General features: G+C 38.5%; 1 protein-coding gene and 21 non-coding genes across 22 annotated transcripts; 21 read left to right on the top strand and 1 right to left on the bottom strand.

The window, feature by feature from the left end:
* Window positions 1-161: 161 nt before the first annotated feature.
* On the top strand, window positions 162-280 carry LOC132802817 (5S ribosomal RNA). Its single transcript, XR_009637922.1, has one exon. It is a non-coding gene; the product is annotated as a 5S ribosomal RNA (ribosomal RNA).
* A 161-nt stretch (window positions 281-441) lies between these two features.
* Window positions 442-560, top strand: LOC132802806 (5S ribosomal RNA). Its single transcript, XR_009637911.1, has one exon. It is a non-coding gene; the product is annotated as a 5S ribosomal RNA (ribosomal RNA).
* A 297-nt stretch (window positions 561-857) lies between these two features.
* LOC132802794 (5S ribosomal RNA) lies at window positions 858-976 on the top strand. Its single transcript, XR_009637899.1, has one exon. It is a non-coding gene; the product is annotated as a 5S ribosomal RNA (ribosomal RNA).
* Window positions 977-1,137: 161 nt separating this feature from the next.
* On the top strand, window positions 1,138-1,256 carry LOC132802783 (5S ribosomal RNA). Its single transcript, XR_009637888.1, has one exon. It is a non-coding gene; the product is annotated as a 5S ribosomal RNA (ribosomal RNA).
* A 298-nt stretch (window positions 1,257-1,554) lies between these two features.
* Window positions 1,555-1,673, top strand: LOC132802772 (5S ribosomal RNA). The gene has a single exon (XR_009637877.1). It is a non-coding gene; the product is annotated as a 5S ribosomal RNA (ribosomal RNA).
* A 161-nt stretch (window positions 1,674-1,834) lies between these two features.
* Window positions 1,835-1,953, top strand: LOC132801343 (5S ribosomal RNA). Its single transcript, XR_009636459.1, has one exon. It is a non-coding gene; the product is annotated as a 5S ribosomal RNA (ribosomal RNA).
* A 161-nt stretch (window positions 1,954-2,114) lies between these two features.
* On the top strand, window positions 2,115-2,233 carry LOC132802760 (5S ribosomal RNA). Its single transcript, XR_009637865.1, has one exon. It is a non-coding gene; the product is annotated as a 5S ribosomal RNA (ribosomal RNA).
* A 161-nt stretch (window positions 2,234-2,394) lies between these two features.
* On the top strand, window positions 2,395-2,513 carry LOC132802749 (5S ribosomal RNA). Its single transcript, XR_009637854.1, has one exon. It is a non-coding gene; the product is annotated as a 5S ribosomal RNA (ribosomal RNA).
* A 298-nt stretch (window positions 2,514-2,811) lies between these two features.
* Window positions 2,812-2,930, top strand: LOC132802737 (5S ribosomal RNA). The gene has a single exon (XR_009637842.1). It is a non-coding gene; the product is annotated as a 5S ribosomal RNA (ribosomal RNA).
* A 298-nt stretch (window positions 2,931-3,228) lies between these two features.
* LOC132802670 (5S ribosomal RNA) lies at window positions 3,229-3,347 on the top strand. Its single transcript, XR_009637797.1, has one exon. It is a non-coding gene; the product is annotated as a 5S ribosomal RNA (ribosomal RNA).
* A 161-nt stretch (window positions 3,348-3,508) lies between these two features.
* Window positions 3,509-3,627, top strand: LOC132802560 (5S ribosomal RNA). Its single transcript, XR_009637687.1, has one exon. It is a non-coding gene; the product is annotated as a 5S ribosomal RNA (ribosomal RNA).
* Window positions 3,628-3,788: 161 nt separating this feature from the next.
* Window positions 3,789-3,907, top strand: LOC132802448 (5S ribosomal RNA). Its single transcript, XR_009637572.1, has one exon. It is a non-coding gene; the product is annotated as a 5S ribosomal RNA (ribosomal RNA).
* A 298-nt stretch (window positions 3,908-4,205) lies between these two features.
* LOC132802337 (5S ribosomal RNA) lies at window positions 4,206-4,324 on the top strand. The gene has a single exon (XR_009637461.1). It is a non-coding gene; the product is annotated as a 5S ribosomal RNA (ribosomal RNA).
* Window positions 4,325-4,485: 161 nt separating this feature from the next.
* LOC132802226 (5S ribosomal RNA) lies at window positions 4,486-4,604 on the top strand. The gene has a single exon (XR_009637349.1). It is a non-coding gene; the product is annotated as a 5S ribosomal RNA (ribosomal RNA).
* Window positions 4,605-4,765: 161 nt separating this feature from the next.
* Window positions 4,766-4,884, top strand: LOC132802114 (5S ribosomal RNA). The gene has a single exon (XR_009637235.1). It is a non-coding gene; the product is annotated as a 5S ribosomal RNA (ribosomal RNA).
* Window positions 4,885-5,182: 298 nt separating this feature from the next.
* Window positions 5,183-5,301, top strand: LOC132802003 (5S ribosomal RNA). The gene has a single exon (XR_009637124.1). It is a non-coding gene; the product is annotated as a 5S ribosomal RNA (ribosomal RNA).
* A 298-nt stretch (window positions 5,302-5,599) lies between these two features.
* LOC132801891 (5S ribosomal RNA) lies at window positions 5,600-5,718 on the top strand. The gene has a single exon (XR_009637012.1). It is a non-coding gene; the product is annotated as a 5S ribosomal RNA (ribosomal RNA).
* Window positions 5,719-5,879: 161 nt separating this feature from the next.
* LOC132801780 (5S ribosomal RNA) lies at window positions 5,880-5,998 on the top strand. Its single transcript, XR_009636901.1, has one exon. It is a non-coding gene; the product is annotated as a 5S ribosomal RNA (ribosomal RNA).
* A 298-nt stretch (window positions 5,999-6,296) lies between these two features.
* Window positions 6,297-6,415, top strand: LOC132801668 (5S ribosomal RNA). The gene has a single exon (XR_009636788.1). It is a non-coding gene; the product is annotated as a 5S ribosomal RNA (ribosomal RNA).
* Window positions 6,416-6,576: 161 nt separating this feature from the next.
* LOC132801556 (5S ribosomal RNA) lies at window positions 6,577-6,695 on the top strand. The gene has a single exon (XR_009636673.1). It is a non-coding gene; the product is annotated as a 5S ribosomal RNA (ribosomal RNA).
* Window positions 6,696-6,856: 161 nt separating this feature from the next.
* LOC132802677 (5S ribosomal RNA) lies at window positions 6,857-6,972 on the top strand. The gene has a single exon (XR_009637804.1). It is a non-coding gene; the product is annotated as a 5S ribosomal RNA (ribosomal RNA).
* Window positions 6,973-9,129: 2,157 nt separating this feature from the next.
* LOC107419014 (enolase 1, chloroplastic) lies at window positions 9,130-13,592 on the bottom strand. Its single transcript, XM_016027728.4, has 7 exons — window positions 12,896-13,592; window positions 12,255-12,562; window positions 11,797-11,951; window positions 11,362-11,679; window positions 10,202-10,348; window positions 10,037-10,087; window positions 9,130-9,564 (listed from the first exon to the last, which is right to left on the bottom strand). The coding sequence occupies exons 1-7, from the start codon at window positions 13,330-13,332 to the stop codon at window positions 9,499-9,501; spliced, it is 1,482 nt and encodes a 493-aa protein (XP_015883214.2). The 5' UTR covers window positions 13,333-13,592; the 3' UTR covers window positions 9,130-9,498.
* Between the last annotated feature and the right edge of the window lie 12,892 nt (window positions 13,593-26,484).

Here is a 26,484-nt window from a genome sequence, read left to right as displayed (position 1 = left end):
TCCATTCTTTATTTTTTCCTCTCTTTCCCCGCGCCTTTCACCCTCGGAGTTTCCCTTTTCTCCCGGCCCGACCGAGGGAACTCGCCCGGATCGCGCCGAACGCATGCGGACCTGCTGCGCTGCTTCTTTTCCTTATATCCATTCTTTAGCATCACCATGTCGGGTGCGATCATACCAGCACTAATGCACCGGATCCCATCAGAACTCCGAAGTTAAGCGTGCTTGGGCGAGAGTAGTACTAGGATGGGTGACCTCCTGGGAAGTCCTCGTGTTGCACCCCTTTTTTTTTTTTTTTTTCCTCTCTTTCCCCGCGCCTTTCACCCTCGGAGTTTCCCTTTTCTCCCGGCCCGACCGAGGGAACTCGCCCGGATCGCGCCGAACGCATGCGGACCTGCTGCGCTGCTTCTTTTCCTTATATCCATTCTTTAGCATCACCATGTCGGGTGCGATCATACCAGCACTAATGCACCGGATCCCATCAGAACTCCGAAGTTAAGCGTGCTTGGGCGAGAGTAGTACTAGGATGGGTGACCTCCTGGGAAGTCCTCGTGTTGCACCCCTTTTTTTTTTTTTTTTCCTCTCTTTCCCCGCGCCTTTCACCCTCGGAGTTTCCCTTTTCTCCCGGCCCGACCGAGGGAACTCGCCCGGATCGCGCCGAACGCATGCGGACCTGCTGCGCTGCTTCTTTTCCTTATATCCATTCTTTATTTTTTCCTCTCTTTCCCCGCGCCTTTCACCCTCGGAGTTTCCCTTTTCTCCCGGCCCGACCGAGGGAACTCGCCCGGATCGCGCCGAACGCATGCGGACCTGCTGCGCTGCTTCTTTTCCTTATATCCATTCTTTAGCATCACCATGTCGGGTGCGATCATACCAGCACTAATGCACCGGATCCCATCAGAACTCCGAAGTTAAGCGTGCTTGGGCGAGAGTAGTACTAGGATGGGTGACCTCCTGGGAAGTCCTCGTGTTGCACCCCTTTTTTTTTTTTTTTTTCCTCTCTTTCCCCGCGCCTTTCACCCTCGGAGTTTCCCTTTTCTCCCGGCCCGACCGAGGGAACTCGCCCGGATCGCGCCGAACGCATGCGGACCTGCTGCGCTGCTTCTTTTCCTTATATCCATTCTTTAGCATCACCATGTCGGGTGCGATCATACCAGCACTAATGCACCGGATCCCATCAGAACTCCGAAGTTAAGCGTGCTTGGGCGAGAGTAGTACTAGGATGGGTGACCTCCTGGGAAGTCCTCGTGTTGCACCCCTTTTTTTTTTTTTTTTTCCTCTCTTTCCCCGCGCCTTTCACCCTCGGAGTTTCCCTTTTCTCCCGGCCCGACCGAGGGAACTCGCCCGGATCGCGCCGAACGCATGCGGACCTGCTGCGCTGCTTCTTTTCCTTATATCCATTCTTTATTTTTTCCTCTCTTTCCCCGCGCCTTTCACCCTCGGAGTTTCCCTTTTCTCCCGGCCCGACCGAGGGAACTCGCCCGGATCGCGCCGAACGCATGCGGACCTGCTGCGCTGCTTCTTTTCCTTATATCCATTCTTTAGCATCACCCTGTCGGGTGCGATCATACCAGCACTAATGCACCGGATCCCATCAGAACTCCGAAGTTAAGCGTGCTTGGGCGAGAGTAGTACTAGGATGGGTGACCTCCTGGGAAGTCCTCGTGTTGCACCCCTTTTTTTTTTTTTTTTTCCTCTCTTTCCCCGCGCCTTTCACCCTCGGAGTTTCCCTTTTCTCCCGGCCCGACCGAGGGAACTCGCCCGGATCGCGCCGAACGCATGCGGACCTGCTGCGCTGCTTCTTTTCCTTATATCCATTCTTTAGCATCACCATGTCGGGTGTGATCATACCAGCACTAATGCACCGGATCCCATCAGAACTCCGAAGTTAAGCGTGCTTGGGCGAGAGTAGTACTAGGATGGGTGACCTCCTGGGAAGTCCTCGTGTTGCACCCCTTTTTTTTTTTTTTTTTCCTCTCTTTCCCCGCGCCTTTCACCCTCGGAGTTTCCCTTTTCTCCCGGCCCGACCGAGGGAACTCGCCCGGATCGCGCCGAACGCATGCGGACCTGCTGCGCTGCTTCTTTTCCTTATATCCATTCTTTAGCATCACCATGTCGGGTGCGATCATACCAGCACTAATGCACCGGATCCCATCAGAACTCCGAAGTTAAGCGTGCTTGGGCGAGAGTAGTACTAGGATGGGTGACCTCCTGGGAAGTCCTCGTGTTGCACCCCTTTTTTTTTTTTTTTTTCCTCTCTTTCCCCGCGCCTTTCACCCTCGGAGTTTCCCTTTTCTCCCGGCCCGACCGAGGGAACTCGCCCGGATCGCGCCGAACGCATGCGGACCTGCTGCGCTGCTTCTTTTCCTTATATCCATTCTTTAGCATCACCATGTCGGGTGCGATCATACCAGCACTAATGCACCGGATCCCATCAGAACTCCGAAGTTAAGCGTGCTTGGGCGAGAGTAGTACTAGGATGGGTGACCTCCTGGGAAGTCCTCGTGTTGCACCCCTTTTTTTTTTTTTTTTTCCTCTCTTTCCCCGCGCCTTTCACCCTCGGAGTTTCCCTTTTCTCCCGGCCCGACCGAGGGAACTCGCCCGGATCGCGCCGAACGCATGCGGACCTGCTGCGCTGCTTCTTTTCCTTATATCCATTCTTTATTTTTTCCTCTCTTTCCCCGCGCCTTTCACCCTCGGAGTTTCCCTTTTCTCCCGGCCCGACCGAGGGAACTCGCCCGGATCGCGCCGAACGCATGCGGACCTGCTGCGCTGCTTCTTTTCCTTATATCCATTCTTTAGCATCACCATGTCGGGTGCGATCATACCAGCACTAATGCACCGGATCCCATCAGAACTCCGAAGTTAAGCGTGCTTGGGCGAGAGTAGTACTAGGATGGGTGACCTCCTGGGAAGTCCTCGTGTTGCACCCCTTTTTTTTTTTTTTTTTCCTCTCTTTCCCCGCGCCTTTCACCCTCGGAGTTTCCCTTTTCTCCCGGCCCGACCGAGGGAACTCGCCCGGATCGCGCCGAACGCATGCGGACCTGCTGCGCTGCTTCTTTTCCTTATATCCATTCTTTATTTTTTCCTCTCTTTCCCCGCGCCTTTCACCCTCGGAGTTTCCCTTTTCTCCCGGCCCGACCGAGGGAACTCGCCCGGATCGCGCCGAACGCATGCGGACCTGCTGCGCTGCTTCTTTTCCTTATATCCATTCTTTAGCATCACCATGTCGGGTGCGATCATACCAGCACTAATGCACCGGATCCCATCAGAACTCCGAAGTTAAGCGTGCTTGGGCGAGAGTAGTACTAGGATGGGTGACCTCCTGGGAAGTCCTCGTGTTGCACCCCTTTTTTTTTTTTTTTTTCCTCTCTTTCCCCGCGCCTTTCACCCTCGGAGTTTCCCTTTTCTCCCGGCCCGACCGAGGGAACTCGCCCGGATCGCGCCGAACGCATGCGGACCTGCTGCGCTGCTTCTTTTCCTTATATCCATTCTTTAGCATCACCATGTCGGGTGCGATCATACCAGCACTAATGCACCGGATCCCATCAGAACTCCGAAGTTAAGCGTGCTTGGGCGAGAGTAGTACTAGGATGGGTGACCTCCTGGGAAGTCCTCGTGTTGCACCCCTTTTTTTTTTTTTTTTTCCTCTCTTTCCCCGCGCCTTTCACCCTCGGAGTTTCCCTTTTCTCCCGGCCCGACCGAGGGAACTCGCCCGGATCGCGCCGAACGCATGCGGACCTGCTGCGCTGCTTCTTTTCCTTATATCCATTCTTTAGCATCACCATGTCGGGTGCGATCATACCAGCACTAATGCACCGGATCCCATCAGAACTCCGAAGTTAAGCGTGCTTGGGCGAGAGTAGTACTAGGATGGGTGACCTCCTGGGAAGTCCTCGTGTTGCACCCCTTTTTTTTTTTTTTTTTCCTCTCTTTCCCCGCGCCTTTCACCCTCGGAGTTTCCCTTTTCTCCCGGCCCGACCGAGGGAACTCGCCCGGATCGCGCCGAACGCATGCGGACCTGCTGCGCTGCTTCTTTTCCTTATATCCATTCTTTATTTTTTCCTCTCTTTCCCCGCGCCTTTCACCCTCGGAGTTTCCCTTTTCTCCCGGCCCGACCGAGGGAACTCGCCCGGATCGCGCCGAACGCATGCGGACCTGCTGCGCTGCTTCTTTTCCTTATATCCATTCTTTAGCATCACCATGTCGGGTGCGATCATACCAGCACTAATGCACCGGATCCCATCAGAACTCCGAAGTTAAGCGTGCTTGGGCGAGAGTAGTACTAGGATGGGTGACCTCCTGGGAAGTCCTCGTGTTGCACCCCTTTTTTTTTTTTTTTTTCCTCTCTTTCCCCGCGCCTTTCACCCTCGGAGTTTCCCTTTTCTCCCGGCCCGACCGAGGGAACTCGCCCGGATCGCGCCGAACGCATGCGGACCTGCTGCGCTGCTTCTTTTCCTTATATCCATTCTTTAGCATCACCATGTCGGGTGCGATCATACCAGCACTAATGCACCGGATCCCATCAGAACTCCGAAGTTAAGCGTGCTTGGGCGAGAGTAGTACTAGGATGGGTGACCTCCTGGGAAGTCCTCGTGTTGCACCCCTTTTTTTTTTTTTTTTTCCTCTCTTTCCCCGCGCCTTTCACCCTCGGAGTTTCCCTTTTCTCCCGGCCCGACCGAGGGAACTCGCCCGGATCGCGCCGAACGCATGCGGACCTGCTGCGCTGCTTCTTTTCCTTATATCCATTCTTTAGCATCACCATGTCGGGTGCGATCATACCAGCACTAATGCACCGGATCCCATCAGAACTCCGAAGTTAAGCGTGCTTGGGCGAGAGTAGTACTAGGATGGGTGACCTCCTGGGAAGTCCTCGTGTTGCACCCCTTTTTTTTTTTTTTTTTCCTCTCTTTCCCCGCGCCTTTCACCCTCGGAGTTTCCCTTTTCTCCCGGCCCGACCGAGGGAACTCGCCCGGATCGCGCCGAACGCATGCGGACCTGCTGCGCTGCTTCTTTTCCTTATATCCATTCTTTATTTTTTCCTCTCTTTCCCCGCGCCTTTCACCCTCGGAGTTTCCCTTTTCTCCCGGCCCGACCGAGGGAACTCGCCCGGATCGCGCCGAACGCATGCGGACCTGCTGCGCTGCTTCTTTTCCTTATATCCATTCTTTAGCATCACCATGTCGGGTGCGATCATACCAGCACTAATGCACCGGATCCCATCAGAACTCCGAAGTTAAGCGTGCTTGGGCGAGAGTAGTACTAGGATGGGTGACCTCCTGGGAAGTCCTCGTGTTGCACCCCTTTTTTTTTTTTTTTTTCCTCTCTTTCCCCGCGCCTTTCACCCTCGGAGTTTCCCTTTTCTCCCGGCCCGACCGAGGGAACTCGCCCGGATCGCGCCGAACGCATGCGGACCTGCTGCGCTGCTTCTTTTCCTTATATCCATTCTTTATTTTTTCCTCTCTTTCCCCGCGCCTTTCACCCTCGGAGTTTCCCTTTTCTCCCGGCCCGACCGAGGGAACTCGCCCGGATCGCGCCGAACGCATGCGGACCTGCTGCGCTGCTTCTTTTCCTTATATCCATTCTTTAGCATCACCATGTCGGGTGCGATCATACCAGCACTAATGCACCGGATCCCATCAGAACTCCGAAGTTAAGCGTGCTTGGGCGAGAGTAGTACTAGGATGGGTGACCTCCTGGGAAGTCCTCGTGTTGCACCCCTTTTTTTTTTTTTTTTTCCTCTCTTTCCCCGCGCCTTTCACCCTCGGAGTTTCCCTTTTCTCCCGGCCCGACCGAGGGAACTCGCCCGGATCGCGCCGAACGCATGCGGACCTGCTGCGCTGCTTCTTTTCCTTATATCCATTCTTTAGCATCACCATGTCGGGTGCGATCATACCAGCACTAATGCACCGGATCCCATCAGAACTCCGAAGTTAAGCGTGCTTGGGCGAGAGTAGTACTAGGATGGGTGACCTCCTGGGAAGTCCTCGTGTTGCACCCCTTTTTTTTTTTTTTTTTCCTCTCTTTCCCCGCGCCTTTCACCCTCGGAGTTTCCCTTTTCTCCCGGCCCGACCGAGGGAACTCGCCCGGATCGCGCCGAACGCATGCGGACCTGCTGCGCTGCTTCTTTTCCTTATATCCATTCTTTATTTTTTCCTCTCTTTCCCCGCGCCTTTCACCCTCGGAGTTTCCCTTTTCTCCCGGCCCGACCGAGGGAACTCGCCCGGATCGCGCCGAACGCATGCGGACCTGCTGCGCTGCTTCTTTTCCTTATATCCATTCTTTAGCATCACCATGTCGGGTGCGATCATACCAGCACTAATGCACCGGATCCCATCAGAACTCCGAAGTTAAGCGTGCTTGGGCGAGAGTAGTACTAGGATGGGTGACCTCCTGGGAAGTCCTCGTGTTGCACCCCTTTTTTTTTTTTTTTTTCCTCTCTTTCCCCGCGCCTTTCACCCTCGGAGTTTCCCTTTTCTCCCGGCCCGACCGAGGGAACTCGCCCGGATCGCGCCGAACGCATGCGGACCTGCTGCGCTGCTTCTTTTCCTTATATCCATTCTTTAGCATCACCATGTCGGGTGCGATCATACCAGCACTAATGCACCGGATCCCATCAGAACTCCGAAGTTAAGCGTGCTTGGGCGAGAGTAGTACTAGGATGGGTGACCTCCTGGGAAGTCCTCGTGTTGCACCCCTTTTTTTTTTTTTTTTTCCTCTCTTTCCCCGCGCCTTTCACCCTCGGAGTTTCCCTTTTCTCCCGGCCCGACCGAGGGAACTCGCCCGGATCGCGCCGAACGCATGCGGACCTGCTGCGCTGCTTCTTTTCCTTATATCCATTCTTTAGCATCACCATGTCGGGTGCGATCATACCAGCACTAATGCACCGGATCCCATCAGAACTCCGAAGTTAAGCGTGCTTGGGCGAGAGTAGTACTAGGATGGGTGACCTCCTGGGAAGTCCTCGTTTAATTTGAAGTTAAGCGTGCTTGGGCGTGCGGGATGGAATGCGAGAAACGAGAAACACAAGGAATGGGAAGGGCGATAAGAGAACGCATTAAACGATCGGGAAGCTTTGAAAGGGCATAACTTTTTATCTAATTGTCTGATCGGGGCCCATAATATATCAAAAGAAAGGGAATTTGGAGGGGAACGTGGCTGCAGGTTCCCGAAGGGGACCTGTCGCCCTGATTTTCTGAAATATTGAGTTTTAAGTGCCTAACGACCGATCCCCATCCATTTTGGGCAAATTCCATTGTGTGTTTTTTTAAGTTGGGGGATGTTCAGGATTTTAGAATTCAAATTATGACATGGGGCATCGTAGCTCTTGTAGGGGGTGACTCCCCCAACCCGAACGTAGGGCAATATGGCCATGTTTTTGAATGTTTTAAAGTTCATAAACATAATGTCATGCAATTTTAACTCAACCTCCCCTTGAGCCTTGTTGGTTGTTTTGAGGGGCTAGGGGCTTGTGAGCTCCCATGAGGATGAAGTCAATCTATCAGACACCGATTCAACCGGTGCTCTAATACCAATTGTTGGAATCATACAGTGAATGCCAGGAATCGCACAGTTGAATAAAATATGTGATAGATATATTTTTATTATCTATTATTAATCTGTAGTAGTGCAGAAAATATATTTTTTTGAATCCATAGGACCTTCTAAACTATTTTCTAAATGACAAATTTACATATGGGTGCAGCTGATCACAAAAGAAACAAGAAAGTTAATATGAAAAACACATTAAAATTTTGTAATTTCTATTTTCTCTCAAGGTGTTTAATTTTCCACTGAGATTTTCAATTTCTAGAAAATAATATGTAAAATCTTATTTGACTGAAGGCTAGCAAGCAGTATATTTATAAACTGCTATCCCTAATCCTCCTAGGGTTTTATAACATTTTGGGCCCAATTAATGGGTTCCTCCTTGAATCTTTATAACCAATTAAATGGATTTTGTCATTTAATGAGATAGTTTAAGGATCATACGATTCATTATCAATCAAGACTCCTAATCAATAGATTAGATATCTCCAAGAGCATAAATCCAACATATGAAACAAAGAAATCTATCTCCTGGAAAGTCACAATACTCGCTGATATCTTGAGAACGACTAGCTAATTCCTAGTTTCCATCAAGGACTTTGAAACATAATGAAGTTATTTGAAGGCAAGCTTGAAGAAGCAAACACTTATGATGACTATGTAGAAATTTGATTCTAGCTTTGAGGTTTTTTATTTTTATTTTTTATTAATTATGGATAAGCTTAAAATATTAATTACAAAATACCAAAATTTTGTGTTTTATCTTGTCCAAGTATAATTGCAATTTGCATGTTTATCCGGGGGGAAGAAAATTAAGATTCAAATTCATGTGTTTAATCATAAGAACTACTATTTTGTTTATAGAACGAATATTTTAATCATGAGTTAAATGCGAAGGGGCACCAAAACATTGCTTTAACGTTTAAGCAGGATGTTACCTTGGATTTGAAGGTGGCACTCCCTTCAAACGCTGAGCTTGAACCAACCCACCGAAGATGGCAGAGTCCCTGGACACTTTCTCATGACCAACACAGACTATGGTAACCCAAACCGATTAAACATGCAAGATAAGAGGTCAACTCCAAAATATGTACTTCAAGTGTGTATGCTTCATTTTTTTTAGGGTAGCCTAACCTTTTCAAGAGATCTAATGGGTCATGTTGCAAAAAGTATCGAATTAATAAATAGAGCATCATTGCTAAGAACTTCCAATTTCAAACAAGGATTAAATGTTTAAGAATGTGAATCAAAAACTATCTCGTCAAACTTCTGCTGAATGTATATATTATACATGTACATGCATAAGATTTAATCCTTACCAAAAAAAAAAAAAAAGAAAGAGAATTTTGATTTGTTGGAACATAATTCTCGTCTTATGTTGGAATCACATTTGGCGAGCCATAAATGTAGTTACTTGTCCAATTACTATTTTAGTTTTAAATCAATAATTGAAGCAATCCTCAGTATTTAACACATAATCAGAACAAGGGCCCAAAGTCTTGCTAGACAGAATACAAACGACTCAAAAAGAGTTTGCTAAGTGGCATGCCTTCCAAAATATAAGGTTTCGCAAAGTTGGCCAAATTTTATCACTCAACAAAATCTCGAGGAAACACATTTTATTACAAGGGCATACATATGTTACAAACACAAGCACTTTGAATCTGGAACAAGATACTGCTAATATTCAACCAGTTCCATGTAAATTCCAGAATGCTTGAAGGCGAAACTTCCTTATTAACTAACAATAGGTTTCTATCAAAGAAGATAACACGAGGTATATAATGTCCACATTTTAACACATAGAGCAATCAAATGAAATTTAACTTGATCTGATCTGCCAAAAATATCTTTAGAATATCTCCAAAATCCAGTCTGACTTGTAGCTAAGATAATTTGTTAGATAATTACCATCTTCCGAAAATGCAAAAATTTTAGTGCTTTCTACACCCCTCAGGGTGATCTGAAAGCTTCACCAGCATAAAGCACGTTCCCAATTTCTTCCTCAATGCGTAGAAGCTGCAATCAAATTGGAATCCAAAAGGCAGAATATATTATGTTAAAAAAGTAGAAATATAGATGTACAAGAAACTCTCAGGACCATTTATCCAATATTATACTTTAGAATTTTAAAAATCTTAAACTGGAAAAATAATTGGAAATCAACATGATTACTGAAGCATCCAGCCTAAAATATTCAGTAGCTTTTCTACTTGAGAGCATTTTATATTTTCAAGTAGATGAAGACCAACTTTTAGACACTTTCTTGATTTTTTCAAGTTGGGAGTCTCAGTTCATTAATCAAGACAATATTTAAAACATGGCTTTAAACCTAATCAGTCTCTCACAAGTATGCAATAGGTTAGCCGGATTAGCATATTAATTTCCATCATGATCCCAAATTTATCTATCATACCATATCTTTATACAAGCGTGCAAGTGCATCAGTGCTGCAACAATGAGTGGTTATGAGAGTTCATTTCAAATTTACCTGATTATACTTTGCCAACCGCTCACTACGGCAGGGAGCTCCTGTCTTGATCTATACAACAGAAAATGAAACAGTCAGCTATATACCATAATAAATAATAATGATAATAATAATAAAGATTAATAACTTGAGATTGTAGACTATAAGGAAATTTAAGCAACAGACCTGTCCACTAGCCAAGCCAACAGAAAGATCAGCAATGAAGTTGTCCTCAGTTTCCCCACTACGATGGCTAACCATCACACCCCAACCTGCAGCTTTTGAGTCAAGCGCTGCTTGAATAGACTCAGTGACCGTGCCAATCTGGTTAACCTGCAATTAAGAAGATGCAGATGAAGAAAAAACCAACATAAACCCTACACACAGCATTATACTTTCTTAAGAAACACATGCCACCATTAACTATAGAATGTAAATGCCTCCATGAGCCTCATTGCTCTTAAACTCCTTTTTATTTTTTCAAGGATATATTTTCCACCACAGGCAACCTAAGAAATTTTATACCCAAAGACTTCTCAGCATTGAGATATACAACACAAAGGAATATGCCATCTCACAGACTTGGTAAGTCCCTATGTGCAGAACAAGACATGCATGTACTTATGAAATATCAATACTTAAATTATTTAAAATTTTCATATTGCGGAATATACCAATATTTAAGTGAAACTGTTATGCATTGAGTGTTCAGTTATGTATTGAGTGTGCAACCAAGCAACTGCATGGAAAGCCTACTTGAACTTCCAATAAAAGCACTGGCCACTCTAGATTGGCAGAGGAATGAAATAGCAAAACATATATAAGGCTATAATTGCAAACTGATGCTGTATGTGAACAGGCATTTGATAGCATGGTTACTATAAACTGTATAATATTATTATTGTTATCTACAAATAACTAACAGAACACATTAAGCATTGCACAAGATATGGGAATTTTTCCCATGCATATTTGAATTTTTTATATTGATATTTATGTTTAGGGTATGACCAAACAAACCATCACTACTTTTTTAAAGTATTCAATCATTTCTCATCGTGATTTCTTTGCAGTGGCAAATGAAGGGGTTTGGGGGGCAACGCCGGAATGTGATTAATAGTGGGAGATGGAGTTATATCTTAAATAAATTTAAACATAAATGGATTTGTTTACAAAAACGAAATGCATCACCAAAAAAAAAAAAGAAAAAAAAAACAAAAGTATAAAAGCATTACTTTCTCAAAGAAAATTAAAGATGAACTAATGGAAGTTTTAAAATGTAAATCATAACTAGATTAAATGAAGTATACATGAACAAAATGATTGGTTCAGTCATGGACGCTTACCTTTAAAAGCAAACCATTGCATGCCTTCTTCTGAATGGCTTCAGCAATTCTCTTAGGATTAGTGACCAACAAGTCATCTCCAACAAGCTGGATATCAACTGAAGACTGTAATGAGGCCCATGAGGCCCAGTCATCTTGATCAAAAGGATCTTCAATGGACACAATTGGAAAATCTTTGATAAATTCCTTATAAAGTTCGCCAAGGCTCTGAGCTGAGTGCACATGAGCTCCATCATTTGGCTGTTTCTTAAAGTTAAGATCGTATTTCCCATCTTTAGTGAAAAACTCTGAAGCTGCAACATCCATTCCTATTTTGATCTACGTTGTTGATCCAATTCACAAATAGCATCAAATATATATAATATATATATTTTGACAAGGCACTTAATGTAAATTAAGTGCAGCACAAAAGGCTAAAAAAACCAGTGATTTCACCTTGCCAGTGTAACCCGCCTTTTCAATTGCATCTATGAGCAGAACCAGTCCCTCCCTATTATCCTGGACATTTGGGGCAAACCCCCCTTCATCTCCAACATTGCATGCATCTTGCCCATATTTTGCCTTGATAATTCCCTTCAATATATGATACACTGCTACCAAAAAGAAGATCAGAACAGATTAACGGCACAAGGAACTCAAGTAATATGCTAAGAACAACTATGCGGTCGCCACATAAACATGTCTACATCGTGACCCTACAAATTATACCCAAACCGTGCATGTCCAAAATGAATACGATGAATTGATCAGTATCATTTTAATCAGTCCACTTTTGACTGAAAGCTAAGAATTAAAAATACTGTCAACTAACAAGTAAAGTTAGCACAACTCAAGGAAATAAACTACCCTAGAAAAGAATAATAGGGGCCGGACACTGAGGTAATTTTCCTAACCTTCACTACCCATGCGAAGTGCCTCAGCAAACGATGTTGCACCTACAGGCAATATCATGAACTCTTGCATGGCCAAATTATTTCCAGCATGGCTACCTCCATTTATAACATTAAAAGCTGGAACTGGCATAACAAGTTCCTTTGTGCCAGAAATTTCCTGTATGTGCTTATATAAGGGAACTCCCTTAGCTCCTGCACCAGCTCTACACACACTCAGAGACACTCCCAATATAGCATTCGCCCCCAGTTTTGACTTGTTTGGGGTTCCATCAATTTCCAGCATAACAGCATCAACATCAGCTTGATTTCTAGTGAAAACCAAAAGGCGAAAACATGTTAGAACTACCAACAAACAGAACAATATATATGCATAAAGATTAAAAATTTAACAAATAAAATAGATTTTTTTAAGGACTGGCAATAACAAAATTATGCAAGGTTTACATATTTAACAGACAGCATGTCCCATAATTCCATTCAGACACATTCTAAAACTGAGTGAGCTCCATACTCCATATCAGATTTCTTATTCATTACTACAAAAACAAAATTTGCTACTAATGCTTTAACTACTCGAAAAGAAAGCTAAACAAAAAGGAATACAATCTATACATGAAAAACGAATTGAAATTTGCACTAACCTGACATCGACGCCAATAAGCTTAGGACCCAGAACCTCATTAATGTTCTTCACAGCGTTGAGCACGCCTTTGCCTCCATACACACTCTTATCCCCATCTCTGAGCTCCAAAGCCTCGTAGATCCCAGTGGAAGCCCCACTAGGGACAGCAGATCGGAAAAGATCGTCAGTGACTAGATCAACCTCCACCGTCGGATTGCCTCTGCTGTCAATGATCTGCCTCGCCTTTACCGACCTCAACTTGTACTCTTTCGAAGCCTTAGTCGTCGCCTCCACCGACGGTGCTGCCGCAACGGAGCACTGAACGGCGAGAGATCGTCGGGATTTCTTAGAAGGGATAGAAGTGGTAGTCCGGGGCTTCTGAAATGGTTTCGAGGATAGGAAAGGCTTTTGGAGGAGGTTGGTGGCTGGTTGGGAAGCCAAGCTCATTTCCCCCATTTTCGATAGCTAGATAGAGAGAGAGAGAGAGAGAGAGAGAGAGAGGGTTTGTCTGTGACTTTGGAAGTAGAGAAAGTTGGTTTCGCGGGATATATATAAAGGGGGGGGAGAGAAAGAGTGGGAAAAGCGTAGGAAAATCCGCCAAGGGGGCGATGAAAGCAGGGCCTTTAGGGGGTGTGTGTGCGTGTGTATTTTATTCAAATGGTTTTTTTTGGTGGTTGATGGGAGCGTGGCTAGCGAGAGTTCTTTGGACTTTCAGAGACGTTAGAAAAATGAGCTAACCGAGTTAGGTAGAGAGAAGTGTGCGTGCGTGTAATAGTGTTGGTGGCGTGGGGTTGTTTCGGCCATTTACTTCCACATTTTTTCAAATTTGTTGGTTGTGGCCCCACGCTTATAAACGTTGACCTTTTAAATTCAGCTGCCCAAGTTTTATTGGGCTTTGGATGACGGAGATCGGTGCAGGTGTTGAGTGGATCTTTACTTCTAGCCCAACCCACAACGGGCTTCACTCTATATGGCTTGGTCCATGTTTGTACAATATTTTTAAACGTACGTTTGACCTTTTTTTTTTTCCACTCCATTACATGTAAATTTTAAAATAATTACAAACTCATGATAAAATATTTAATATCACGTTTAATATCTATTGAGCAAACAATATATATACTTAGCTAATAAGAATTAGACATACTTTTAGAAAGTTTTAATGTAGATATAGTAAAGACGTGATAAGGATCTTATGATAAAAATAGTTTATGTGTTAAGTTACGTCATTTCAATTTTTTTTTTTAATAAAATTTAAAAAATAAAATAACAACTTTATCAGATTTGTATAGAGTGCATTGAAAATTATTTTAAAAGATTAAATGGATTCTTTTAAATTTGATTTATATTTTATTTTCCTTCTTGCAACCAACATGGATGATATATCTTGTCACATAGGATGTCTTTACTATAAAGTCTTACAGAGTCTTTAGTATATCAAAATTCTAATTTTAGATGAAATATATAGTTTTAATTACTTCATACTTCATGTAGTTATTTTAAAGGTTAATTTCATCTATAGCAATTGAAGTTTGTCTAGTTACAAAATTATTCTTTGGATTTCACTACAATCATCTGCATACATTTAGATTAGTTGGTATTTATCATACATGGCAATTGCAATTATGTTTATAGCCTTTATTATTGTTTGAGAATTTTTAGTCGCATTGCCAAATGAACTCACAAATTAATTTGTTCCATTAGGTTCGCTATAGGCTGTGTATTATCAACAATTTCCACCGAAGGTGGTAAGATGATGTCTTGAGCAGTTACATATCGAGGACCCTTGACATAAATAAACGCATCACGAGTTCCATAAAGAATACTTCTCAATACAATTTTTTTCAAATTCATTAAAATTTTATGTACAGATTCTTGAATACCCATTATGATAGAATATTCATATGGTATTTTCTCAATTTTTGCACATGTGATACATGTTCCTTCTATTTCTCCAAGCAAAGCTCTCTGCATTGCAATGTCTATTGTACCAACTTAGCCTTTCATAAGTGGAGCCAGAAAAAAGCATCCATAATAAAAATATTTACTGCCTTTTCGTGATTGAACACACTTCCACTGCAGTGTCTGAGTATATATTGTTACCTTATTGTGAACCATGGTATTATTATTTGATCAGATCATTGAATTATTTATTTCTCTTGAATTATCTTCAATGTTTATTTGTATACACGTTTTTTTTTAGGAGGTTTACAGCCATTATGTGGCATAAGGATTACATCTCTATAATTATTTATTAACATTTTTATCTCTATTTAAAAATACTATTAAAGACATTTAATAATTAAACCTATTTGAATAATCTTTTTATACATACTCATTCTTCCTCGCAAATAATATCTACATATATTTTTTTCCGTTTAACTCAAATCTATTATAAATTAAGGTTGCATATACAATAATTATACATAAATTACAAAAGCTCAAAAATATGAAATAACAAGATGTATTTAGTTTTTTTTTTTTTCAATTTTGTGATGATTCCTATCTTTTTGTAATTTTAGTTTTGATTTTTCTTTTCTATTGCTTACCAATGACTGGCATAGAACAATAGTCTCCGTGTTTAGTCATGTTAGAACATCATTCTTATATTTGGTCCTGATATATTGAAATTCATTTTTTATTTGAAAGTTTAAAACTAAATACTTTTTAATTGTTCAGAAGGATTCATCCAAACATTCTTATAATGTTTGATTCTTATCTACCGAACATTGTATAAATATATAGATATTAAGTACCATATATTCTGAAATATTTGTTTGCTTTTGTTTTTAATCATTGATGGTTTACATCTAAATGAATAAAAAAAATATGCAGGACGAAAAAGATATAAATGACAGAAATGTTAAATTAGAATGTGTTGCTTATGACACCAATACATTTACAAGAGACATGGTAATCATTTTTTTTTCTTTTTTTTTTTTTACACATTTATATGTAATTTTTAATGTACATATAAATTTTTCATTTTCAAATTTAATGCTTTTATACTTTATATCTATAATTTTTTACAAGTAAAGATTCACTCATTAACTTGGTAAGGGATGCGGGAAAAAGAGATGGCATATTGATTATGATTAAAACATCTACTAAGGGTCAAGATGGGAGAAATCCAAGATTATTTCTTATTTATAAGAGAAGTAGTTTTATAAACCTTTTGCAAAAGTTAAAGATCAACCAAAGCGAAAGAGATATAAGGTAAGTGAAACCAAGAAATGCAATTGTCCATTTACTTTGAAAGGATGTAGATTGCAAGCAATGATGATTGGAGTTTGCAAGTTGTTTGTGGGGTTCATAATCATCCAGCAACCCAACATCTTGAAGGATATTCATTTGTTGGAATGCTTACTGAGTAAGAAACTAATATTTTAGTTGATATGACCAAAAGGCAAGTTAAGCCAAAAAGAGATATTGATTATATTAAAGACCGAAGATGAAAATAATATCAGTGCAATGAAGACCATATATTATGCTCAATATTAGGGTAAGGTAATTAAGAAGGTGGAAAATCACAAATACAACAATTATTGAGCAAGTTTTGTGAGCATGATTCTATTGAGTGGCATTAAAGTAATGAAGAAACAAGGTCTGTTATAAACTCGTTTTGGGCGCATCCTTTAGGAATCACTTTCTTGTGAGTTTTTCCTCAAGTACTGATAATGGATTTCATGTACAAAACAAATAGGTACCATTTTCCTTTGTTGGAAATAATTGGTGTGACATGTACTTAGCTAACATTTTTTGTTGCTTTTGTATATCTTGAATCTAAATGTGAGGACAACTACATTTGAGCATTGGAAAATTTGAAAAGTGCAATGCATGAATATGTTTTTCCAAATGTTATTGTTAATGAATGTCATCCAGAAATTTTTTCCTGTTGCAACTAATCTTTTTTAAATATATTGACTAAATGTAAAAAGATGGTTGAAAAAGGGTATTGGGAAGCATCATCTCTAATTGGAGTGTGCTTATGCTTTCTTCCACTAAAGAACAATATCAGCAACACTTGCGTTCATTGAAATAGATTTTTCTTAATATGTAAAGATAGTTGAATATGTTAAGAAAGAAGGCAATTGAATATGTTAAGAAAGCATGGTTGGAAAAATACAAAAAAAGCAAAAAAAAAAAAAATTGTATCAGTATGGACTAACAGAGTTATGCATTTAGGAAATGTAACAACCAACAAGTGAATATTTTGTTAATGCATGTATATTGATATTATTATTTCAATTATGCTTTTACACTATTGTATTTGAATATTTATTAGAGCAAAGTCTGCTCATGCAAAACTAAAAAGAGAACTAAGTTCGCCCCAATGAGATTTTGAGCAATCATGGAATAAGATTCATGCACTGCTAAAGCTTCAACATACACCTATAAAAGCTTCTTTTGAGAAGAGTTTGAATGTTGTGCAACATCATTTAAAACATGCAATATTTAAAAAGTTAAGAAGATTCATTATAAGGAGTGCAATGTACATAATCTTTGAATAGTGTAAATGGGCAAATTTTACTGTTCCAAATATACATATATGTGGTTACATGCGTTGTAACACCTCGACCCGAGAAAAAGTTTTGAATTTGAAATTTTGACCAAGTTTAACTAGAGTTAACTGGGGTTAACCAAATGAGTTTCATGGTTGACTTTTTACTACTAGAAGAATTTCACCTTGATCAAAACACCATGGTAAAGTACTCATTAACTCGAGTTTGTAAACTAGCAGTATGCCAAAATCAAAGTTCAGATTAGAAAGTAATGGTCATAATAAGGTGCGATTTGAATTGATCGGTGAGCCCAAGGTTGACATTTTGTTAGTATAGATTTTGATTTTGACTTATGTACCATGCGATAGTACTCATCAATACGAGTTAGTAAGCTAGTGGCATGCTTATTTTGGACCTACGGTTGAAAAGCTATGTATATGTAAATTCGTGCCTATTTTTTCTAATACTCATTTTACCGGGTAATAGAGAATTTAGAGGGGTCCTGACAAGTGCTTGAAGTCACCAATTGGCAGATACCACGTATTACCTATTGGTAGGCACCACATGTCACCAATTGGTAGGAGCCATGTGTCACCATGTGTAAAAATATATATTTTTCTTCTCTCTCTCTCTCTCTCTCCCCTTCTCTCTTCCACATCTGAAAAAGGTCTTCTCTCTCTCTTTCTCTCTCTCTCTCTCTCTCTCTCTCTCTCTCTCTCTCTCTCTCCCCCCTCCCACCCTCTCTTTCTTCCTCCCTCCTTAATTGGCCAAATTAGCAGTGCTCTGGCCATCCGGCAATGACACATGCTGATCAGCATGGAAGCCCATGGTTAGGTGATACCGGCTACAAAACATCCGACCATGTGGTTGGAGGATCAACATTCGAATGCTAGCATCGCCTAGTTCGTCGATTTTTCAATGGTTTTCGGCCATAATGTTGGTTCGTCCCTTTCAATTTCAAACCCCCTGATTTTAGATATGGTCTTTATTTTTCCAAATTTCAAGTGGTTGAAGAGATACAATGGGTTGAACTTTGGCTAAAAAATTTTTGCCACTTTCCAGCTACCACAGGTGGCGTTGAGCTCAACGAAGGTTAGTTTAGTGTTCCTCATCTCTTTAGCTTTCCATCAGTATGTTGTTTGTGATTTGTGTTAGTGTATTTGAGAAATTTCCATTTCGATACCTAGGAGAATTTACTGTGACTCTTTTGTTCTGTGTACTGAGCTCTCTCAGTCTATTAAACCTTGAAATATATATATATATATATAGATGCTATATTTATAATTAAATTTAAATGTGTTTAGATTAAAACAATTGCTTGGTTTCCATTTTAAATATGAATTTACATGATTTCTGTTTGGTATATAATAATTATATAAAATGCTTTTGAGCTTGGTGATATATCTAATTTTGTGGAATTACTATAGTACTTGATGCCATGACTTTATATATTTGTGTTTGTATTAGATATACATATATATATATATGTATATACATGTACCTATACATATACATGCACATGTGTGTGTGTGTGTGCGCGCGCTAGTGCTTATATAATGTATATTTGTAGTTAGGGTTATTGCATTTATATATATATAATGAAAGTAGTTTGCAAATTGTGATTGATCATCGACTTACTTATTAGATTTTGTACTGAAATAGTATAAGCTAGATGTAGTGAATGGTCACTTTCTAAATTTTTTTTCCGACAGATATAGTTATATTATTATCCTATTTAAATCTCTGTAAATTTTATGATGCATTTTAAATTAAAGAAAATTTATTATTAAATTATGTTGTGCAAATTTATGTGGTTTTGTGTAACACCTCGATCCGAGAAATGCTCCGAATTCGAATTTTTGACCAAGATTGATAAAGGCTGATTGGGGTTGATCAAGTAGATCTCACAGTTGATTTTCTACTATGAGAAGAATTTTTTCATTGACCAAGGTGCCATGGAAAACTACTCTTTGATACGAATTCATAGACTAGTAGTATGTCAAAATCGCAGCCAAAATAAGAAAGTTATGGTGAAAAAAAAAAAAACTATCAAGACTAATTAGCGAGTCCAAAATTAACTTTTTATTTATATGGATTTTGTTGACTCATATACATTTAAACTGCTTATTGATAAGAGTCCGTAGACAGGTGGCACGCTTAATTTGGACTTATGGTTGAAAAAATATGAATCTGTAAAATTAGGACCAACATTACGAGGCAGTTATTATAAACATGTGAAGAAATTTTGAAAAACGCCCTAATAGCTGCCACATGTCACCAATCCATGGGTGCCATGTGGAATCTCCACTCTTCTTCTTCTTCCTTTTCCCTTTCTCTCCCCACACTCCCAAAAACACTTTCTCTCTTTTCATTCTCTCTCTCTCTCTCTCTCTCTCTCTCTCTCTCTCTCTCTCTCCTCTACTTGGCCAGAATTGATGAACCTCTAACCACCCATTAGTTACACGCACCGGCTGCAAGTACAACCTAGTCGCTGGTTAGCTCAACTACCAAATTTTGGGGCCGATTGGCTGATGATGTGCCCAGATCGAACTTGGGAAGCTGGTGGTGGTAGTTTCTCTTCCTTCAGCAAATCCACCATGCTCCGGCATGCCCAGGCTGCACCGCCTGCACTGTTCGATAGCCTATTGTGCCAGCTTTGCTGAGGTGTGCGATCATCAAGTAAGTTGTCAATGCATTGGAAAATGGCCATGGAAGGTGGCGGAGGATACACCATCTGACCATTGGATTTCGACCATCACGGCCTATGTTCTCAGACCCTATCCCTAATTCAAGCCTCATGAAGCTGATAGCGGCCTTCGTTTACTCCAATTCAGCTCATTTGTGGCATACAAAGAGGGCAAGTTGGCAATGGTTTCCGATGGGAATTCCGGCATCATCGGCAATGTCGAGCTCAATGGAGGTTGGTATCGTCTTTCTCATATCTCTAGCTTTCAATTGGTACATTGTTTGTGAATTATTGTTGGGTATTTTAAAGGTTGCTATTTTTGAGTAAATTCTATGTTTAACGTGATAATTGTGTTAAATTGTATACATATGTACATGTATGATTGCAAATGCGTATTTTTGTATACATATATATGAGTATATATGTGTACTCTTTTGGTATGTTAGTAGATGTATATAAAATGAGTATATGAATATATGTATATATGCTCGTTAAAGAGCTACCTGTATATGAATATACATATGTGCGTGAACATATGTGATTATATATATGTGTGTGTGTATATGAATATATATATATATATACAATGTTATCAAATCGTGAATGAAATGTGAATTGTTTTAGTAAAATTATTACGATATACTCAAGAATTTTAAATCGAAATAATGTATTATAAAACGAAATATATCATATCAAATCTCGCAAATAGTATTCAATAATTTGTATTATTTATAATACCAGTATATCTAATATTGAGTTAAATCTATCCATAAAAATAATAATAATAATAATAATAATAAATTATAGTAATATCAATCTAACATTCACCAATCCAAATATGATTATTAATTCTAAATTTAACATCTAATTTTTAAAATGTAACTACATCCATAAAATGAAACTTCAATAAACATTATTTTTTGAAAATAAAAAATAGAAAAATAGAAAAATTTAATTAATTATAGGGTTAATTACACCCAGCACCTTGGAGATTTCCCTTAATTACAACTGGGTAATTACATTGCACACTCTTGAGGTTTTCCTTAATTACAACTTGATACCTTTATGTTTCCATAATTACATTGCACACCTTCGAGGTTTTTCCCTTAATTACAACCGGGTACCTTCATGTTTCCATCATTACATCCATCTCCCTTCTCACAAAACTTCATTCATAAAAATGTACTCTCTCTCATATGTGGCAGTTAAAATTTTATTAATTATCCTTTGTATGTATTAATTAAACGTGGATTTTGATTGATTTGAAAAATAAAATTTTTTTAATTTGAAAAGGTTGAAGCCCAACCGATGGTAAGTACAAGAATAACTACCAATTTTTAACGGCATCCTCTGGAATGTTTAAAATATAATTTTTTATGTTTTCTAATTTTTTTTTTTAAATTTGTTTTCAAAACTTGTCTTAGAAAATGAATGGCCAAACAAGTTTGGCCATTGCTGTTTGGCCATTCATTTTTAAAACCAAGTTTTGAAAAAAAAAATTAAAAGAAAAACAAAAATTAGAAAACATAAAAATTATGTTTTAAACATTCCAGAGGGTGCCGTTAAAAATTAATAGTTATTCTTGTACTTACTATCCGTTGGGCTTCAACATTTTCAAATTAAAAAAACTTTATTTTTGAAATCAATCAAAGTCCACGTTTAATTAATATATACAAGGGACATTTAATAAAATTTTAACTGCCACATAAGAGAAAGAGTACAATGGATGAAATTTTGTGAGAAGGGAGGCAGATGTAATTATAAAAATATGAAAGTATCCGGTTGTAATTAAGGAAAAAACATCAAGGGTATGCAATGTAATTATAGAAACATAAAGGTATCCGGTTATAAGTAAGGGAAACCTCGAGAGTGTGCAATGTAATTATAGAAACATTGAAGGTACCCAATTGTAATTAAGGAAAACCTCGAGGGTTGAGTTGCTGCGTGGCTAAAAACTTTGTGGGGTCCTTTCTTTACAAGCAAAGCGATGGTTCTCTCCCGACACATCTCTCTTCTTTATTTTTTGTGTGAATTAACTAGACACCCTTGAGGTTTTTCTTAATTACAACCAGATACCTTTATGTTTCCATAATTATATTGCATGTCCTCGAGGTTTTTCCCTTAATATTTATGAAATTATTTATTTAAATATTTATTTATTTAATTGTTTAAAACATTTAAAAACGTTTTAAAAATGTAATTGTAAAAAGCTGAAATTTTTTCAATAATTATATATATATATATATATTATATGACTAGTTAGTCTATAGATGCATTATACATTACTGCTATTCTTCACTGTTATATTATGGATTAGCATGAAGGTTATATTTAGTGGTCCTTTGTGAGTAATGATGAGCGAGGGCAAACAAGTATTTTGCAGTGATAGCATTAGTCGCCCTCCCATGGTCCAAGGATGATAGATTTAGTTATTCCTATAGGAGCTAAGGTGATCGAAGGTAAGCAGATATTTTACGATGATAGCATTAGTCATCCCTCTTGACTGTAGAATGGCAGGTTATTTAGCATCAACACCATCGGGATGCTGATGAGGCTGTATGCAAGTTCTCTTCTCCTTCCCCGATCTATCAAGTGGTGTTTAGGACATCAAATATCATTTAGTAGTATTGGTATATCGTATGGTGCATTAGAATATCTTCGATGTCTACATATATAAATTTTTCTATATTACGGTGTACCATACCGTAGTAAGACAACGACCCAGTTTGGCTTATAAAAGACTTAATATCTTATTTATGTTACTTACAAAACTAGCAGTTGGATGGCTATTATAGGCAACTACCTTTGACTATATTGGTAGTAGTATACCTACAGACAACTGATATCCTGGAACTGTACATTAATGTACTATAGGGTATACTAGGTGTATCTCTGCTACTAGTGTGCGAGTTATGTGATGTACTTATCAATCTTAGTTCTATTTTACCTATTTATAATTATGATTATGATTAACATTATTATCATCATCATCATCATCATCATCATCATCATCATTATCATTATCATTACCATTATCATTATTATTATCATTGTCATTATTATTATCATTATCATTGTCATTATCATTATTATTATCATTATTATTATTATTGTTAATTTTATTATTATTATTATTCTTGTTGTTGGTGTTGTTATCATCGTTGTCAACTCCACAATTGTTGTATTTATCCGAATTGATGACTTAATGGATTTGAAGGTATTATATCCTTCAGGAAAGTGTACTAGCCTTCGATCAGGTACTGTAGCCATCGGGTAAGTATAGTAGCCTTCGAGTAGGTATGATAGATTTCTGACAGGTATTGTAGCCTTTGGATAGGTATGGTAACCTTGAAGCAGGTTATCCAAAATTTTTGAAAGCTTATATTATTATTATCATCATCATCATCATCGTTATAATTATTATTTTTACTTTCTTTCTATCTACATTTTTGCATTTAGTGTATCCATGAAATATTGTAGAAATGTGTGACTAAAGTAAGTAGGTGATGTGGGCAGCCATGAGTTATAAAAGTGATTATTTTCTATGCTGAGTAAAATTGAGACTATTTAGGGCTCAGATAGTAAACTCTGAAAAGGATCCTGATATCTAATGAGGTATTAATGGTTTATTAGTTGTTTCTTGTATCTATAATCATATACTATTGTTATCGAATTTCTATAAATTTATGAAAACTTGTAGTAAGGTGGGAGGAATGAGATGAATATATATTTTTGGAGTAAGTTTTTCGTATAGAGTTTATTTGGGGGAATTCAGTTTACAGAGGAGATGCTGCCAGATTTTTTGTAGAATTTTTGATGGGGTTTGCCCTAATTGGGGCATCCTAGGATTTCTGATATGTAACTCTGGGAGGATCTTGACATGTATTGTCACACACATGGGTTATCTTGTGCGCATGAGATTGCAGAATACAAATATGAAAGTTGACCTATTCCTTTCTCATCTGTAGATCCTCATTGGAAGAAACTTGATTTAGTGGTTCCCCCTAAAAATATATCATCAAATGTGAGCTTTACAACTAAAGTAAACATGTTCATTCATAAATTCAATGAAAATGATACTATTGGAACATTAAATTTACTTCGAAAGTTGAAAGAAATATTAAATCCAACATGCACTTCTTTTAGTGAACCCATTGTTAAAATGACTTAATGAGTTCAACCAAAGTTAAAATTGGATATTTCAATTTGTCGTTATCAATCTAACTTTGAATATGTATAATCTGGACAAAGTAGTCATTCACCACAATTTCAACAAAGTGTCTTTTCTTTTAAGCCACTAGAAGCATTGAAAGCACCATAAGCTCCAATACAGAAAGTGCGTTGAACATTTATGGCCACATATCAATCATGTATGCAATCATTTCCAAATAAGCTACAACTTTACATTGCAGATGTGTAAGATGTTAATGCTAATGGCAATTGTAGTTTTAAAGTCGTTGCTAGATTGAAGAATATGGGTGACAATAAATGGAATCAGTTAAGGAGAGACTTCATAGATGAGTTAAAATCTAATACAGATAAGTACATTGCTTTGTGTGGAACCAATGATAGCATAGAAGAACTTATTCATACTTTATCATATTTTGAGAGCTATCCAAGTTTCAATTAACAGATGACAATGCCAGATATAGGCCATTTGATAGCTTTCGAATATAATTTGGTCTTAATGTATCTAAAAAACAATGCCTCACCTTTCCTTCTCTTCGTTCAAAACCACCACATATGAATTATCATAAAATTATCTCCATTGGATTTGTTAATGACAATAATTTTTTCAAGGTATTGTAATTTTTTTCAATAAAGTTTGTTTAATTTAATTATATTAATATTTATATTGACAATATTTTTGTTACCTTTGTTGATGTAGTAGTTGTTCATGGTATCAAGATGTCCTTTGTTGCCAGTTGCTGATAACTGGTTTAAACATTGACAAATGCATGCTCAAGGATGGGAAACACCATATGCACTCCAAATAAAAATTTTCAAGAACTTAATTTCAGATAATGTGGCCACTTAAAAGACAATAAATTTGGATATTCCATAGTTTTGAACAAATTAGTTTGTAATTATGATACTAAATGCAATCTCAAAATAATCTTTTTGTATGATTGATACAAAGTAAGTCCATTGCAGATTTGCATTTTAATCTCTAAATAAAGTTAGAACATTCGTTAATTTAGTTCACAATTGAATATCTCTAAATTTGGTTCAAACACTTACAAGCAAACAAAGTTTAAGATTTTCAGAAGTATACAACCAAATATCTTCAAAATTGTACAAAAGTTTACGATGGAACCTTCTAAAAATATATTCTTAAAAAAGTTTGGAATTGTTGATTAGACAAATTCAAATACATTAGAAGCATACAACTAAGCATAATGATCAGGTTCAAAAGTTCACAACCAAACTTCTTCAAATTTGTATAAAAGTTTATAACCACGGCTCGAAAATAATAAGTTACAACTTTGAAAATGTTTAGAAGTACACAACTAACAACTTTGAATAAGTTCACAAGCATACAACCCAACATATTAAAGTTATACAAAAGTTTATGATCAAATCATTTAAAAAAATATTCTTGAAAGAGTTTGGAATTGCTGAATTAAAGAAATTTGAATATGTTCAGAAGTATACAATTGAACACAATTACTCCTTAATTCTTCAATTTGTATAGAAATTTATAACCAAACGCTCCAAAATAATAAGTCACATCTTTGAAGACATTCATAAGTACAAATTGAACAACTTTGAACATGTTCAGAAGGTTACAACTAAAAATTTTCAAAATTTCACAAAAGTTTATGAACGAACCATCTAAAAATATATTCAAAAAATTTGGAATTGCTGGATTGAAAAAATTCAAATATGTTTAGAAGTTCATAATCAAATATATTCAAATTTTATATAGAAGTTTACGACCGAACATTCTAAAATAATAAGTTACAACTTTGACGATATTTAGAAGTATATAACTAAACAATGTTGAAGAAGTTCATAAGTACAAGATTGAGAATCTTAAGATTTTCGAAAGTTTATAATCGAACATTCTAAACAACAAAAGTGTTCATAAAATAGTACAGGACTGAACAACTTTGAAAATGTTTAGTTGTGTACTAAACATTTTCAAAGTTGTTCAGAAGTATACGAACAACACCTTATAAAGAAATATTCACAATATGAAAATTGTTATAAAAAAATGTCAAGGGTGCATCCAAAATACTTAAATATATATATATATATACATACTCAACTAAATGCAAAATACTTAAATTATCCAATTACATTCTTCAGACTAATCCTACCACATCAAAAGCTCAATTACATCCAAAGTTATATCTTAATACAGCTAATATTTTTTTCCTCTTCCTCCTACAATAGTTACTAAGAGTGGTGGAACTC

The sequence above is a fragment of the Ziziphus jujuba genome, chromosome 2 (genome assembly GCF_031755915.1).
Source record: "Ziziphus jujuba cultivar Dongzao chromosome 2, ASM3175591v1".
In the NCBI taxonomy this organism is placed as follows: domain Eukaryota; kingdom Viridiplantae; phylum Streptophyta; class Magnoliopsida; order Rosales; family Rhamnaceae; genus Ziziphus; species Ziziphus jujuba.
The sequence above is the reverse complement of the archived record's forward strand: the minus strand, read 5'-3'. Positions and strand labels throughout refer to the sequence as shown.

What these genes read in the sequence shown, in the direction of transcription:
- LOC107419014 (XM_016027728.4), bottom strand. Translation starts at nt 13,332, where the DNA reads ATGGGGGAAATGAGCTTGGCTTCCCAACCAGCCACCAACCTCCTCCAA. An exon ending in ACTTCGCATGGGTAGTGAAG is followed by an intron (nt 11,952 to 12,254) that starts GTTAGGAAAATT and finishes TTTTGGTAGCAG; the next exon opens with TGTATCATATATTGAAGGGA. An exon ending in GGTTGGCAAAGTATAATCAG is followed by an intron (nt 9,565 to 10,036) that starts GTAAATTTGAAA and finishes ATTTGATTGCAG; the next exon opens with CTTCTACGCATTGAGGAAGA.